General features: G+C 38.3%; 1 protein-coding gene across 1 annotated transcript in view; it reads right to left on the bottom strand.

Moving 5' to 3' along the window:
• The window catches only part of Deaf1 (deformed epidermal autoregulatory factor 1), a 124417-nt gene that overhangs the window by 10368 nt on the left and 96466 nt on the right, over positions 1-17583 (bottom strand). The window contains exon 3 of the mRNA XM_067788984.1: positions 15752-16302. Within this exon, the coding sequence (XP_067645085.1) occupies positions 15752-16302 (551 nt within the window). The remainder of the gene's footprint in view (positions 1-15751; positions 16303-17583) is intronic.

The raw sequence follows: 17583 nt of genomic DNA, 5'->3' as shown, positions 1-17583 counted from the left end.
AGTTCACGCGCGTATGGCTGGTGACCAGGTAGAGGATTCTAGAAGAAGAAACGTCTAGGCAGTTGGACAGAGAGTATAAAAGCAGCAGAAGCTGAGTAGTCCGTAATCAGTTTGATGTAAGCACGCTATCAGTTGCGAAGTGAAGTTTAATTGTGAAGTACTTTGAAAGTAGTCTAATAAAGACCATTTTGTAATACAGAATATTGGAGTGTTTTATTCAACAGTTTAGCGATACGAACGTACGCAGGTTGCAAATAAGCGGAATTTCTCTAAATTCGTTAAAATTGGTGTCAGAAGAGGAATTGTTGAATAAACTCTGAAGATTTCGAATACAACTTGGACTTCGCAAAGTTAAATGAATTAAGGATCCAGCAACTGAAAAAGGAGTTGGAGAACCGTGGATTGAATGCAACTGACAATAAGATCGAACTTCAAGCACGGCTACGAGAGGTATTGGAGTTGGAAGGAATTAATGTGAACGAGTATTTCTTTTATCCTGATGTGGAAGAGCCAGCGACTAAAATGGAGGAGAAGATAGAGAATCCGAATACATTGGCAAGTGTTGACACTAACGCGATACTAGCAGTGTTGAAGCAAATGTCGTCACAAATATCAAACGAAATGTCATCTCAACTGGAAAACCAGAAGACAAGTATAGCATACCAACTGGAATCACAGGAGACACGTATAACATCGAAGATTGAAACACAAGAAACGCGTATTTCAGAAATGTCGACACAGACTACATCCAAGATGGAAACTCAACTGGAAGAACCGAAGACATATATGGCATCTCAACTGGAAGAACAGAAGACATATATGACATCTCAATTGGCTGAGCAGTTGAAAGCACAGGAGATGAGGGTATCTTCGAAGCTGGAGGCCCAGGACACAAAAACTTTACAGTTTGAGGAAAAAATAGAGGCCGATGTGGATGCTTTGAGAGGACGTATCGAGCAGTTACAACTAAATCAATCACAATAAGAGAGGCGATACGGAACCGAGCATAGGAGACAGATATACCAAATGGAGTTACTGAAACGCTTCCAGAGGCTTGGTGAACCATTGCAAGTTTGCGTCGGATGTTGGAATGCACGGAAAGGGTAAAAATCCAGAGCTTTATTAATGGAATACGGGATGTCGAAACGAAGCGAGCGGCATACGCAAACCCAAAACCTACATTCACAGAAACGGTATCACATGCTCTTATTCAGGAAACAGCATCGCTTCTGTGTAAGCCAGCTTTCAAAGCACGCCGCGTGGAGGTACATAGGCCAGACTTGGTGAACACAATGAAAGGATCGCAAAAGCGGAGTGAAATAGTTATCAAATGCTTTAAATGCGAGAAGCTAGGTCACATTGCACGTCATTGCGATCTTGATCCTAGTGGTTTCAACAGCATGGGTTGTCTTAAGAACAAAGCTGGAGAAAATGAGCAAGAACGATTCAGATGTAAAGATCGAAAGATCGCTCCAGCTGTGGAATGTCCCGTTATCTCTGTATCACAAATCGGAAGGAAATCGAGCAGTCTTACCGTCAGAGAAAAGGTCGATGGCAAAGAACGTGTACTGACTGTAGATACGGGCGCATCTCATTCCTTAATCCGATCTGATTTGGTCCACAGGAGAGTAAAGCCCTTACCTGGAGCAAGGCTGCGTACGGACACTGGTGAGTATAACCAAGTTCAAGGAGAAGTGGTATTTGAGGTCTTAATTGGAAAGGTCACGATTCTACACAAATTCATTGTGGCGGAGATCGTTGATGAAGTCATATTGGGAGTGGACTTCTTAGTTGACCATGACATCATCGACATGCAAAGAAAGAATATGCGCTATAAGAACCAGTATATACCACTTAACTTCAGTTCAAAGAAAGGGTTCAACAGTAAGCGAGTGCTGATGGAGGAGATTCAACAGAGACCACAAAAGTCAAAGAAAGTAAAGCGGGCAAAGGTTGATGGAATGAATGGGCCAAACAAATCAAAACCCAAGGTACCCGAGAGAAAAACACTGTCATTGACAAACACTAATGGATGCACTAAAACGAACGAAAGAATTTCCCATAAAGAATGCAAGGGTGCACTACCAGCCAAGCCAGGGCGAAATACTGTTGTGAAACGTCGGAACCATACTGATTATGCGAAGCCAATCCGTCAAGCGCAAGCTGTACGAAGTAGTTCATTGGCCAAACAACAGAGTGTGAGGGAACGGTCCAGGATAAAACACAGGTACGACAAGAACAATAATTCGGAAGGTTTCTTGGAGGGAGATTTGGTACTGCTGTACAACCCTCACCGGCGGAAAGGTGTTCCATCCAAATTTTGGTGCAGTTGGGAAGGCCCGTGCAGTGTTGTGAAGAGGATCAGTGATGTCATCTATCGCATACAAATCTATGGCAAGGCACGAAATAGAAGGGTGGTTCATTTGGAGAGGCTAGCAGTGGTTAGATCGAGAGATTTGTCTGATCGGGACGATCAGACTTAGATGGAGGGCAGTGTAACGAATATTAGTAACACTAAGTGATACTCACATCACTAATCTGATACTAAGTAAATAAAGCCACAACAACAATAAAGCAAGCTGCCACACTTGCATGTACGTCAACAAATTAATCATCATGTACACACATATGTACATACAAGCAGCAGAGGGGTACTCACAAACGGATGTCATCATCAGCTACTACTTCGCTCACATATACACACGCATATGGTTACACACTACAAGTACACGCGCGTATGGCTGGTGACCAGGTAGAGGATGCTAGAAGAATAAACATCTAGACATTTGGGCAAAGAGTATAAAAGCAGCAGAAGCTGAGTAGGCCGTACTCAGTTTGATGTAAGCACGCTATCAGTTGCGAAGTGAAGTTTAATTGCGAAGTACTTTCAAAGTAGTCTAATAAAGACCATTTTGTAATACAGAATATTGGAGTGTTTTATTCAATAGTTTAGCGATACGAACGTAAGCAGAAGGTTCCAAATAGGCGGAATTTCCCTAAATTCGTTGCGGTATTTTGGATGGAGTAACAAATAAAATAATTTTAAAAAAATTTTAAGTTAAATGGTTTTATTGAAAACAATACTTACATTAAGTAATAATAATACTAAAAACTAGAAAATAATTATGTAGGTCCTAGGTACTAGTCATCACACTCCTCATCAATCTAGAGCGTTGATCAGACAATTAAATAAAAACGTTGGGCGCGTCAAATTTCTAAAAATTTGAGGCGTAGCATAACCTGATTAAGGTTAAGTTGATCTTACTTATGGCTATCTATAGAAATTTGACAATTTGTTACAATCCAAGTAAACAATACATAATCATTCCAAAGACTTTACTCGACTCAGCGCCATGTATGCTTGTCCCGCCTTGAACTCCAAAGTAATTTGATGTCACTTCTACCGGACTGTATGTAATATTTGTTTCAAATATGAGCCAAATCGGACCACAAATACGAGTATTTTTAATATCTCGATCCTTGCCGCACCTGGCGGGTTTTTTTTTCATAAAGCGATTTCTATTCATGTAGGTATTATGTGTTCCAAATATGAACCAAATCGGACCACAAATTCGATCCATGCGCCACCTATCGGATTTTTTGTTTTATTATAGCATTGTCAAATATGTATATTCAAAGTTTCAAGCTTGTAGCTTATCGGGAAGCTACTTAAATTTTAATTACAAAATTCGTAAAGAACCTTTAGGAAAATTGGGCGTGGTCTTTAACCGATTTTGATTATCTTCACTCAGTCTATATAATTAGGGAGGGATAGTGTCTATGGCAAATCTCAATAAGCCCGTATACCGAATTTGATGAATATATCTCAATATTTGCTCACGTTGTCGTGTTAAAGGACGGACAGACGGACATGGCTCAATCAAAATTTTTTCTGTACTGATGATTTTGATATATCGATGTATATATCTCTCTCGATTCCTTTATACCTGTACAACCAGCCGTTATCCAATCAAAGTTATAATACGCCGTGTACAAGTACAGCTGGGTGTAAAAGGACCAAATCTCACAAAAAAGGACCAATTTTTTTTTATAGATATAAAAACAATTCGGCAATTGACAAGAGTGTCGTATTCGTTGTAAAATATAAAATTTTAGGATGTTTTCATGGTTTCGTACATAAAATTTTTACGAAACATAGCGAATAGGAGACTGCTTTAATTCAAACTGCACAAACAAATATAAAGTGTACTTTTAGGTATTACATTTTCACATTTATAGGATAAGTCCATCAGCCTATTTGTATTATGTAAGTGAACCTTCGTCTGGCGACACGAAAACACCTGATCTTTCGGTTGGTTTCGTTTAGATAGGTAGTTTGTGACTCGAATACAAGACGAAAGAGAGACGATAATCATCCAAAATAGACGAAAGGTTATTAGTGATCGTCACGATGTTGGTGGAAGATTTTCGTAGCTTTGAGGAAGAGCACAGCATGTAACGCTTTAAATTTGTTAGTCTTTTTGGCTTCTTTTTAACAGTTATTTCAATATGGTTCAGTGTTAATAGACATAGAAATTGATAATGACTTTTGGCCTGGACCTGAGGAGACAATAAAAGCATTAATCAAAAATGTATGTTTACATGAATCCGAAATCGTAAAGTTTTCGTGGTGACACTGATGAAGGTTCATCTTCAAAAAGTCCTCCAGCAATACCACCAACTCTGTATCAAAGTCCAGATTATTTAAAGGACTTCGATATCGGTACCGTGATAATGAGTTTTTGCGATCTGAAGAAGTCAACGAAATAATTCGTCGAGGTCATCAAAAGTATCCTGTTATTTTTCCAAGTGATTGTCATGACGAGACATTTCCTACCTCGTTGTTAAACAGAATCTTGCCAAATGGAGAGAAAGTGGAGCTTGACTGGTTAGTGTGGAGTGCCAGTAGCAATGCTTTTTATTGCTTACCATGTCGTCTATTAAGCACCAATACTTTAAATCGACCTAAAATTTGTCCCCAGAACAGTACCCAAAACTTGCGGAAGAGGAACGCACACTCCCCAGGGAAACACGAGTCACTCTAGCTCAACTTCGATCTGGATACTGTAACAGGTTAAACTCTTACCTATCCAGAATCAACGTATGCCCCGCTTGCAATGTGTCCCCACATGACACCAACCATCTCTTTAATTGTAATGTGGAACCAACGCCTCTAACACCCCTCTCATTATGGTCCACCCCTGTTGAAACAGCAAGTTTCCTTGGACTCCCGTTAGAGGTTATTGATGACAATTTGTGATCGGCCGCACCTATTGAATGGGGCGAAGCACTGCTACAACAACAACAACAACCTAAAATTTGTTCTGCGGATATTCGAAATTCCAGGTATTGAAGAAGCCAGAAACTGCCATCACACGAAAATACTCAAGATCACATTAACGGCCCGATTCTTAGCGTTACCGGTAAAATAGTACCCAGAACATTATGTAACCGAAAATCGTTACCAGTTGTTTTATTCGCGATTCTGGCCAAACTGGTAACGCTGTTATCACCGAAAAACTCACCAGTGTCTGTGGTGAAATTTAAAAGTTTTTTTTCTTCGCTTTACCCATGGCGGAACGATACAAGGTGGCAGCATGGGACAGCTGAATATAAACTTTTTTATTTAATTTGATACATCAACTTCCGGCGCAGTACGATTTTGACATTTGTCCATCGAATTTACAAAAACGAAGTACATGGAATTTTTAATTATGTTTGTAGGTATGTCACCATGCTGCCACCGGTATGGTTCCGCCATGGCTTTACCGAAAATGTTTCACTCGTAGATACGATGTTAACGAATAAACGGTACGATGTGTATATACATATGTGCATACATGCATACGTTTTTACAAAGCTATATTGTAATATATACTGTGAAAGTACATGGAAACAAATATGTAGAGGCAAGAGGCAACACTTTTTTACTATTATGTTTACTTATTTGCGCTCACAATTCTTTATTTTTCAGTATTGCCTTTTTCTAAACAACATCTTTTGTGTGGTTACATCGATGTTACCACCTATTTTAGTGGGTAAACAATTATCCGGCTACTTTCGTGGGCAGAATACCAAAAGTGTACAAAAGTTACTACATGAAGAAAGTTGCCGTAGTGAAGAAAGTTGTTACCACATTAGAATCAGGCTGTAAATATTATATTCAATGTCGATCTTTACAAAATCTAATTCAAAAGGAGGCTACAATTGATACACTTATCAATGACCAGCTAATCACTGAAACTCAAAAGTGGAAAGAAATTTTATATAGAATTTTGGACACTATTTTATTTTTGCGTGAAAGAGGTCTAGCTTTCGAAGGCGAAAGTATATATCTTGGTGAACGAAACGATGGACATTTTTGGGGCATCTAAGATCTCATAAGCCAATATGATCCGATAATTAGGGATCATTTAGAGAAAGTTAGGATTTCACAATCGCAGCACAAACGTTTACAAGTTCACTATCTTTCCCCAGACATTCAGAATGAGTTTATAGAAATTTGTGCAAAGCACGTGAGGGAAACTATTTTAGATCAAGGCAAGAAAGCCTAGTATTTTGCTATTATCCTCGATGCTATGCCTGATGCTAGTCACGTTGACTACGTTCATTTTGCGCTAACTCCATTTCAATTCGAAAGCAACAAATTTTACAATTCAAGAACGGTTTTTGGCTTTCGTGAATTGTAACCAAAAAACTGGTCAGAAAATCGCTGATCTAATTTGTCATATTTGATTGAGGATTGTCGTGCACAAGGGTACGATAACGGCGCCAATATGAAAGGAACTTACAACGGAGCACTACGTCACATTCTGGACAAAAACTCACTCATTATATGAGCCGTTTTGCCCATCGCTGGTCTAAGCTATCGTTCGAGATACACAATAAGGTTGCATGTATGTCTTTCACCAACCAAACGCTGCCCACAAAGCTTATAGTACCAGCATTGTTTTGTTGATTGCAATGAAATCAAATGTATAGTAGTAGTAAAGAACGGTTCAAAAATGTGCGTTCTGGTTTTGCCGAACTATGAGCAAAACTGAGTAAATCAGAAATAAAACTAAGCAATTTTATTAATGCTATTTTGATACATGTTTAGTTTTTCCCCCAAAGCATACGGGTCGGTGCGGGTGATACTTTCATACCGACCCACAACCACCCACTTTCATCGCATGCATATACATGCGCGATAGTTCGCATTGGTAAGATGTGTCTATCGCAAATACAATGTTTAATAGGATTAAATAAAGAAATTAAAGTTATTAAAAGATCTTGCATACATAACAATGATAAAACAACAAACACACACAAAAGTTTACATTTGCATATCGTCGACTGGATAAAATAATATGTATGTTACATGTGAGCACATACATATAATATACGACAATACTTTATCAGAGTGACGCTATCAGAAAACTGTCGCAAAACATAGTTAGTGGCAGCTGATATTAACACTTTAGAATATTAAAACTTGACTAATAATAAGATATAAGTCCCAACGTGAGGATCGGTGAGGAACCCAACTAAAACTTTAGCTGAAATTGAAATATTTGTTCAAATAAACACTGGTGAAATTTTAAATAACAAAAACAAAAACACAACAAGCTAAAGACACTAACATTACTTCAAAATGAAGTAAATATCTTTGAATTCAATATTCATTTTGTTTATTTCAATATATTTATATTATTTTTAAAAAGCTTGAACTTGCACTTTATTTTTAACTTGCTCACACTGCAAAAACCAACTAATACCATAACCTCACTTTTGAAGCTATTCTTAAAGAGTACAGTTCGAATACAACAAAAACAAATATAATTATTAAAAGCCTGTTCTAATAAGAAATACTAACGACACATTTGGTGATAAACTTTTCACTTTGATTTTTTATTTTTTGCCTATGGAACCGACCACTGTGCAAAGGTTTAAACTTCATACCAGAGCCTAGTTTCAGCAAGTCTGAGTTTTGAACATTTACTTAATCTAGCGCCAGGCCTCAGACCTCTTAAAAGTTTCAACTGGACAATAACAGAACCGGACTAAATGTAATAAGTTACCAGAAATTAGTTAATAGTGTACGGGCATAATTTTACACTAAACACTTTTTCCGAAATCAAATAAAGTTGTCGGTTTGAAGAAATAATTCTGCCTTACCTCCAGTTAAAGTATTTCTTGTATCAAGGTACTAAGATTTCAAGTATCTTGTGTGGCGTACACCACAATAGTCCTGGAATTCCTTCAACTCATTGAGCTGCTTTGAGCCGGGTGAGAAAGATTTAAATATTGACGTGCCAAACGAGAAATAAAGCTTTCAAAGTTTTTGCGTAGCATTTTTGTAAAGATTTTTAAAGTATAACTTTTTGTTTGAAACGATATGATATTTCCCTCACAAACTCTCAATATCTCTCAGTTTAATTCTTTTGCTTAGTTTTTAATTCATTTAGCTCGACGGCCATCGTAATGGTTCCATCAGTGGCAAGCACTGTTAAATTTCTTAGAGACATATGTGCATTTGAAATAAATTCTTTTAGCTTGACTATTCACAAATAGTGCTTGATAACACTGGATCATAAATTCCAATTTTTTTTTCTGCGCCAGAGACGCCATTATGAAATTCCTATGCAAAATCACCCCCTGATTCCGAAAATTAAGGTTATTTTTAATTCTATGGTAACGTTTTTGAGATATTTACGAATTACCGTTTTTTCAAAAAAAAAAAAAAAAATGGGTCCACTTAATCATATACATATATCTCAAGAACTAATTGAGCAATTCCAAAACGGTTTGAAGCTTTTAAAAGGTAATAAAATTTGCTATGAGCTGTGCATACAACACTTTTTGCTAGGCCCTGCAGATTCAAAGATAATGAACAATCATTACGGATTTTTTAAATTTTTTTTTTTTTTGTAAAAATATAAAAAAATGTGTACTTTGCGAGGAAGGATCCCGAGAACTTTTTATTTGTTTGCAGATTTTTTTTCTCTCTAAGGTCTGTTTTATTACAAAAAAATAAGCTTTCATTCAACATAATCTATGGACTAGTTAATACAAAAGTTATAAGCATTCAAGTAAATATATCCATTTAATACTTAAGTACTGGTACTTTTGTGTTAGTATTCGTATACCAGTTAGTTAGCAGGTAGATTTTCGAAGGGTTATTGATCCAAAAGCTGTTAGTGTCGTTTTCTCAAACCCAGGTACATTTCAAGCAAGAACATATTTTTAAGGCAGATAGTGTTTTCTTTGTAGAACTAGGGAACCTTTTTGTCTAGGTAGGGTTGAATTTTTACTTGATCTAGGAATAAATAATATTACATGCGCCTTGTTCCTTCATAATATCTGCAAGGCTCGTCGGATACTGTTCAGTTTATAATTGCAGTTTATAATCCGTCATTTACTTAAAAGTATAATATGAATAAATGGGCGCGAGAGTTTGAGCGTAAAAATGATCCAGATATGTTCTGTTTCATCTGCGGTCAATTTATCGTTAAAAGGATGCGACGTGTTTTCAAACCCTTTGAAAGTTACATACTATAAGTATTTTGGAATTGAGCCTAAAAACAATGAAAAATCATGGACACCGAATACTGTGTGCACCACATGTCGAGTCGAATTGATTTTTTCGGAAACCGGAACAAAAAGGTGCGTTGTAAAAATTAGGAATTTGCTCCCTTTTAATGCATAGCTGACTAATTTCTGAAACTATCTATTTAAGCGACATATGAAATTTATTACATCAATGAAGTGGAGGGAACCAACTTGCTATTCAACGGACTGCTATATTTGTACTACAAAAGTACTTCGGGTTGGAAAGTCAAGAAAAGTAACCTATGCGAGCGTATCTACAGTGTCATTACCAGAACTAAATTCAACGGAAGCTACATATGATTGGATAAGGGATTTGGAATTATCAAAGGAAAAGGCCGAACTACACGCCTCTCGTATGCAACAATTTAAATTTGTTTCATCCGATGTTAAGGTAACATATTATAGAACTCGTCACGAACAATTTTCCAAGTACTATACAAAGGAGGTCAGTGTTTGTTACTGCAAAGACACTGCTGGTCTATTCAATCAGTTTGGTAAACCATATGATTCAAAATAGTGGCGATTGTTCATAGACGGCAATAAATTAAGTTTAAAGGCCGTATTATTACATATTGACAACCAAAAGCCATCTATCCCGATCGCGCATGTAGTAAATACGAAGGAAACGTATGAGATAATGCAAAAATTTGCTCAAATTAATCAAATACGAAGAACATGATTGGAAAATATGTACCGATCTTAAAGTCGTTGGAATGTTATGTGGTCTACAAAGTGGAAACACAAAATACTGTTGCTTTCTATGCAAATGAGATAGCCGAGCTCGCAAAGACCACTGCATCATAAAGGATTGGCCACAACGAATCGAGTTTCAAGTTGGGGTGGATAACGTAAAATAATCCCCACTTATAAAGAAGGAAAAAATAATTCTACCTCCGCTCCACATAAAAATCGGCCTTATCAAAAACTTTGTCAAGGCTTTGGACAAAGAGAGCGAAGTTTTTCATCATTTGAAGACAATCTTTCCAGAGATTTCAGAAGCAAAAATAAAGGAAGGGACTTTTGTGGGACCGCAAATACGGAAAATCATGACCAATAACCATTTCAAAGAACTATTGTCCCCAGTGGAGGCAGCAGAGTGGGATTATTTTGAAAAGGTCGTTACTTCTTTTTTAGGCAAACACAAAAGTCCTAACTACGAGATGACAGTGAACGACTTAATCAAAAACTATGCGGAAATGGGTAAATAAAAAAACATATTTAAGACCATTTCCTCAGTTAACTTTAAAACCTATCTGCCCGATAAACAAAAAATTTGTATGGAAATTTTTAAATTTACATGAGAATATATAGCCCTAAATCTGAATTCATCAGTTCCGAACAAACAAGAACGAGAAAAACGTAAACAAAAAATTAGTTCTGAATTGGAAGATAAATCCAGCCTACGAAAATTATATACTAATGTGTCACTTATATATTTATCTAATTAAATTTTTTATTTTCTTTCGAGAGTAAATATGTCTTTAAAAATTCATTTTCTACACTCCCATTTAAACTTTTTCCCGCAAAATCTTGGCGACGAAAGTGACGAGCGTGGCGAAAGGTTTCAGCAGCAAATGAAAATGATTGGAAGTTAGTATCAAGCATTCTGGGATGCCGCTATGATGGGTGTTTACTGTTGGTTTCTCATAAGAGAAACCGATCCTAATCTAAATAAGCGTCAAAACGAGACACATAACTTTTTTAATTATAAAATAAGATCATAGAGTTAAGACAGAATCATATGTACATATGCTTTATTTGTAGGGTACATAAGTTTTACTATATGGATATATTTATTTGAATGCTTATAACTTTTGTATTAGTTCGTCGATTTTGTTGAATGAAAGCTTATTTTTTTTGTGTGATAAAACAGAGCTTAGAGAAAAAAAAATTTGCAAAAACTTAAAAAGTTTTCGAGATCCTTCCTCGCAAAGTACAATTTTTTTTACATTTTTACAAAAAAAAATTGAAAAAATCCGTAACGATTGTTCGTTATCTTTGAATCTGCATAGCCTAGCAAAAAGTGTTGTATGCACAGTTTATAGCAAATTTTATTACCTTTTGCTCAATTTGTTCTTGAGATATATATGATTAGGTGGATCCAATTTTTTTTTTTTTTTTTTTTTTTGAAAAAACGGTTATTTGTAAATTTCCCAAACACGTTACCATAGAATTAAAAATAACCTTGATTTTCGGAATCAGGGGTTGATTTTACATAGGAATTTCATAATGGCGTCTCTAGTGCATTTTGGCTGTAAAACAGTGTAATCAATCGAAATATCTAGCCACGAAAACAAGACTTTTTTATGATAAGGCTCTTGTTTCATCAACAGTTAACGACAATGTGTTTACCCTGAGATCCAACACTTTTCTTTTTAATGCCTCGCCTAAATTTTTCACTAGTGAAATGTCATTGCTCTGCTACACTTTATTCACTCCCTTCCCGAGGCCGTCGCTTCTATGTACCGGAGCGACTCGGGATTTTTCCCGACCAAGGACTGCCATTTCAGTGTATCCACAACGGCAGTTGCGTCCTAGCCTTCCACAAACCAGGCGTAGTCACCCGTCACTTACTCCCAGAGTGGCGCGTCTCCCCCTATGCACTTCAGACTTCTGCAGTTAAACTGCAATGGCTTAAATGTGAGGATCACGGAGATAGTCGATTTCATGAAGCGGCACAACATCGGCATTGCTGCGATTCGAGAGACTAAACTCATAGCAAGATCTGCACTGCAGACCTGTTCTGGGTATAATGTCCACAGAAAAGATCGCCAGAGCGGATATGTAGGCGGCCTCGCGTTTATCATACACCACTCTGTGTAATATCATATATTTGGTCCCGGCATCGGGGGCAGTGTCTTAGAGCGTCAAGGCTTATCTGTCCAGTCAGGCGATGCAAACCTAGAAATCATCAACATCTGCATCCCTCCTGCCACCTGTTGCCCAAGCGGATACCGCCCCAATATTAGCACCTTACTCACTGGCAACAATCGCATTATCTTAGGCGATTTCAATGCCCATCACGACCTATGGCATTCAAACTTGCAAGCGGACAGTAGGGGTGAGATGTTGGCGGATCAAATAGAAGAAACGACGTTCTGCACAATAAACGGAGACGCCCCACACGTATGGTAGGAAGCTGTCACAGTTCGCCGGATATTTCAATCGTGAGCGCAGAACTCGTAAACTGCGTCAACTGGCAGCCGATGGTAACATTGGCATCTGACCACCTGCCTATACTTATTTCGCTCGAGCGTACCGCCGACTTCATCGTCACAGAAAAGCGCACTTTCATAAACTTTAAAAAAGGAAAGTGGGACGAATACAAATCTTTTACAGACAACCACTTTGCTGCCCTCCCTCCCTATCCCGACTGATGCCCGCCAAGGGGAGCGTGCTTTCCGCAAGGTCATTGAATCCGCCTCGGCACGTTTCATACCCGCCGGTAGAATTGCCGAAATTCGACCCCACTTCCCGGAGGCCGGAAATTTAGCGAGAGAACGTGGCATTATAAGGCAGCTCGATCCCGGCGACCACCAAATAAGGGATATAAACCAACGCATCAGATTGTTTGTGGATGAACGCAAGCGGGCGAAATGGGAGGAGCACCTAAGAGGTTGTAACCTCTCTGCCGGTGTAGGTAAACTTTGGTCCACCGTAAAGTCCCTATCGAATCCGTCTAGGCACAATGACAAAGTTTCCATCGCCTTTGGCGATAAAGTGCTGACGGATTCGAAAAAATGCGCGAGCGCTTTCTGCCGACAATATATAATGCATTCTACGGTCGATAAAGATAGACGGTTGAGGATGCCATCGGTCATGCTAAATCATCCAAAGCAGTGGGTCCAGATGGCATAGCCATGCCGATGCTTAAAAGCCTAGGGAAAGAGGGTTTCAGATATTTAGCACATGTCTGCAACCTGTCTCTTTCCACCTTTGTCATACCCGAAAAATGGAAAATGGCCAAGGTGGTCCCGCTATTAAAGCCTGGGAAACCAGCTAACATATGAGAATCGTATCGCCCGATATCTCTCCTATCGCCAGTAGCCAAGACGCTTGAAGCCATTTTGCTCCCCTACTTCAAAGCAAATTTGCAGCTAGCCTGTCAGCGTGGCTTCAGAAAACTCCATAGCATCACCATCGCGCTAAATGCCATCAACACCCAGATAAATGGTGGTTTAAATGAAAACCCCCACCATAGAACAGTACTCGTTGCGCTAGACCTATCAAAAGCTTTTGATACGGTCAACCATGGCACGTTACTGCAAGACCTGGAAGAGTCTACCCTTCCACCATGTCTTAAAAGGTGGACCGCAAATTATCTGGGTGGTCGGCAGGCTTCGGTGCAATTTAGAAATGAAACATCAAAACCAAGAAGAATTAAACAAGGGGTGCCACAGGGTGGTGTCCTATCCCCACTTCTGTTTAATTTCTACATATCTAAGCTACCTTCGCCACCAGAAGGAGTTACTATCGTTTCCTACGCCGATGACTGCACAATAATGGCCTAAGGCCCAGGCCCACAGATCGATGGGCTTTGCAACAGAATAAACGGCTACCTCCCTGATCTCTCCAGTTTTTTCGCCTCGCGAAACCTGGCATTATCCCCGACTAAATCCTCCGCGACCTTATTTACAACATGGACGTCCCAAATGTCGACCATTTTGAACATCCACGTCGATGGCACTACGCTACCGACTGTCCTACACCCCAAAATCTTGGGTGTGACGTTTGATGAGGATCTACATTTTGGTGAGCACACAGCCGCAATTGTTCCGAAAATCCAGAGCTGTAATAAAATCCTTAAATCTCTTGCCGGCAGCACTAGGGGTAAAGACAAAGAAACGCTCATTACCACATACAAAGCAATTGGCCAGCCGATTGCGTGCTACACGTCCCCTATATGGTCGCCAAGCCTAAAAACTACCCACTGGAAGAAACTACAGGCCTGCCAAAATACTGCTCTCAGAATCGCCACGGGCTGTCTTCTTATGTCCCCAGAACACCTTTTACATAATGAGGCGAGAATACTCCCCATCAGGGAGAGAAATGAGATGCTAACCAAACAGTTCCTGTTGAATACCCAGAAAACTGGGCATCCCAACAGACATCTGATTGATGAGCCAACACCGCCTAGGGGCTTAAGGAGTCATCTCCGTAAGCATTTTGAGGAAATACGGCACCTGAGAGCTCAACCGTATGAAGCAAAAAAAACACAAGCAGGTCCTTGGTGAACTCCACAAACAGGCGTCGGACCTTTATGCCAGGAATTACCCGGTGAATCCAGTACTCAAAGAACAGTGCCCAAAACTTGCGGAAGAGGAACGCATACTCCCCAGGGAAACACGAGTCACTCTAGCTCAACTTCGTTCTGGATACTGTAACAGGTTAAAATCTAACCTATCCAGAATTAACCTCGACATACAAAATGTATGCTCCGCTTACAATGTGTCCCCATATGACACCAACCATCTCTTTAACTGTAATGTGGAACCAACGCCTCTAGCACCCCTTTCATTATGGTCAACCCCTGTTGAAACAGCAAGTTTCCTTGGACTCCCGTTAGAGGATATTGATGACAATTTGTGATCGGTCGCAGCTGTTAGGTGGGGCGAAGCACTGCTACAACAACAACAACAACTTTATTCACTAACCAATTTTTGTGGTAAGAATTCCATTGAAGTAAATTTAAAATTATATGTAGGTTAATGAGTGTGTGCCAAATTTTGTGGGCAGTTTTGTGCATTTTTACCTCAGTGATAAAGGTAGAAAAGTACTGAAATCGTGGCAACTGCCTAAAAAGGACCAAAATTGAAAAAGGGACCAGAGGACCAATTCATAATTGTTCGGGATTTGTTTTTCGGGACTTTGTCTGGTAGAGATTACATATGGTCGGGATTTCGTTGTGTATGGATTATGATTGGTCTAAATTTTTTGGTGTATGTTTTATGTATTTCGGGATTATGTGGAATACCAGTGTGAGGGTTGCGGCAGTTTGTAAAATGTATAACCACTAACAACGGGATGTGGTTTTAAATTACTTTTACTAGTAAGTTATGTTTTTGTTCCTGACAAATGGGGTAGCGGGAAGTGAAAATGTGTGAATAGGCTCTATTAAAAAAATAAGTAAAAGTTTTAGAAAAATAGTTAAATAATTTACCTTCTTTGCAGAAATAATTTCGTTGCCATGCAAAGAGCCAGATATATTGGGATCTTCAAGGTTTCGCATAGCGGCTACTGCTGCATCACGTTCCTTCTGAAGAATTTCAATCTTTCGATCATATGAATTCTTTAAATCGGTTAGGATCCGTTTGAAATCGTTTGTGGCTTTAACCATTGTGCAGTAAACGTTTTCTAGATTTTTCATTGATTGGCTATTATCCAGCAAAGCAATTGAACCAGTATCATTTATGTTGACTACGTATGTCTCTCGATCGTAAGGATTAATTTGAGATTGGTCAACCAATTCAGTTGATGTATCGAGACTATCATTCAATGTCGGCCATGGTTCGTCCTTTGATGTTAAATTATCCTCAGTTAAGAATATATTATTTTCATCAACCACAGTTGCTGTCGGCGGTGGCTCAATATTATTATTACTATTGATCGGGTTATTATTACGCTTTCGTTTCGGACCGGAATCGCCATCGAGATCCGTTTGATTTCGCTTCCGGCGTTTATAGGGTGTAAACAAACGAACCGGACCGGATGCTGAAAATAAAGTAAAAAACTAAGATTATTAATAAGTTCATAAATGTCCGAAAGGACTCAAGCGACTTAAATAAAGCTTTACAGAAAGCGACTTTGTTAATTGCAACTATTTTCAAATGTATACGAATTCTCATTTAAATCAAAAAGTGCTTTATGTATAACTTTTTAACGGTTTCTGGTTTAGCTCTGAATATTATACTCCCTTAGCCAAGCTTTAACTGATGACACTTTGTTTTTCCAATTTTTTTATTTTAAAAATATGGCTTTATCATTAAGACTAAGTGGCGTTTTCCAATCTCATCCATCAGTCTGATTTGGTGCTTAGCTAAAAGCTAAATAGCGGGTCGAAGATCGCGACCAACGATATCGCATATTCTAATTTTGCCGCCTATATATTTATGACAGGTCAATAAAGAAACAATTTTTGATTGAGTTAGTGATGAAACGATATTTCGCTATTGGTGATTGCATCGCCGCTTTGATAAATCGCTAATAGCTATAGCTATTGCAATCCAAATATATCAGTGATTGGCGATTTTCTTTCATTCGATTCTTTTGAATGGCAATCACCTGTGGCAGTATACCGCCTATAGCGATTGGCGAATTTCTTTCGGCATGAAATTCTAATACTAAAGCGGCAGTTACCCACCGACGTGTGCCGTACGAAACACGTTTGACCGAACCCTCAGGCCCGTAGGAATCAATGTATGCGTCTGTGTACATGTACATAACATATTTGTGTGTATTGTTTAGAGCAAAGCACTGTTGCCATTGACCAGTTTGCATGCATGCTTATGGAAACACCAACTTTTTCCATTTTAATTTTTGATGTTGTAAAAGGCTGGAATTAATATAAAATAAATATAAATAGATTGTATATTTATAATCTGCACTTTTACATAATTATTTCGAATTATTTTCACAATTTTTCAAACTTTAATTAGGTGTTTTTGCATAAAACTGGAAACGGTCAAAAATTAGAGCACAAAAGTTTACTAGGCAACTCTGTCTAGAGAAATGGATTTGCGACTCTTTGTTTCGAGAGGGCGCTGTCAAAATGCACATTTTTTATAACATTTGTCAATGATGCCACTCCAAACAAAAATGAATAGATCTGAATATGAGGATTTTTGACATACACTTTGGCGATTTTATCGTTTCAATCATGTCGAAAAATATTAATTTTTAATTTCTTTAAACTTATTTTACAATAATACGGCTAGTTTTAAATATAAACAAATCTAAGTAAAATTTACATTTAAATTAAATTAATTAGTCAAA

Source organism: Eurosta solidaginis, chromosome 5 (assembly GCF_040869045.1).
Source record: "Eurosta solidaginis isolate ZX-2024a chromosome 5, ASM4086904v1, whole genome shotgun sequence".
Classification (NCBI taxonomy): Eukaryota; Metazoa; Arthropoda; class Insecta; order Diptera; family Tephritidae; genus Eurosta; species Eurosta solidaginis.
This window is presented reverse-complemented; position numbering and strand designations above follow the sequence as displayed.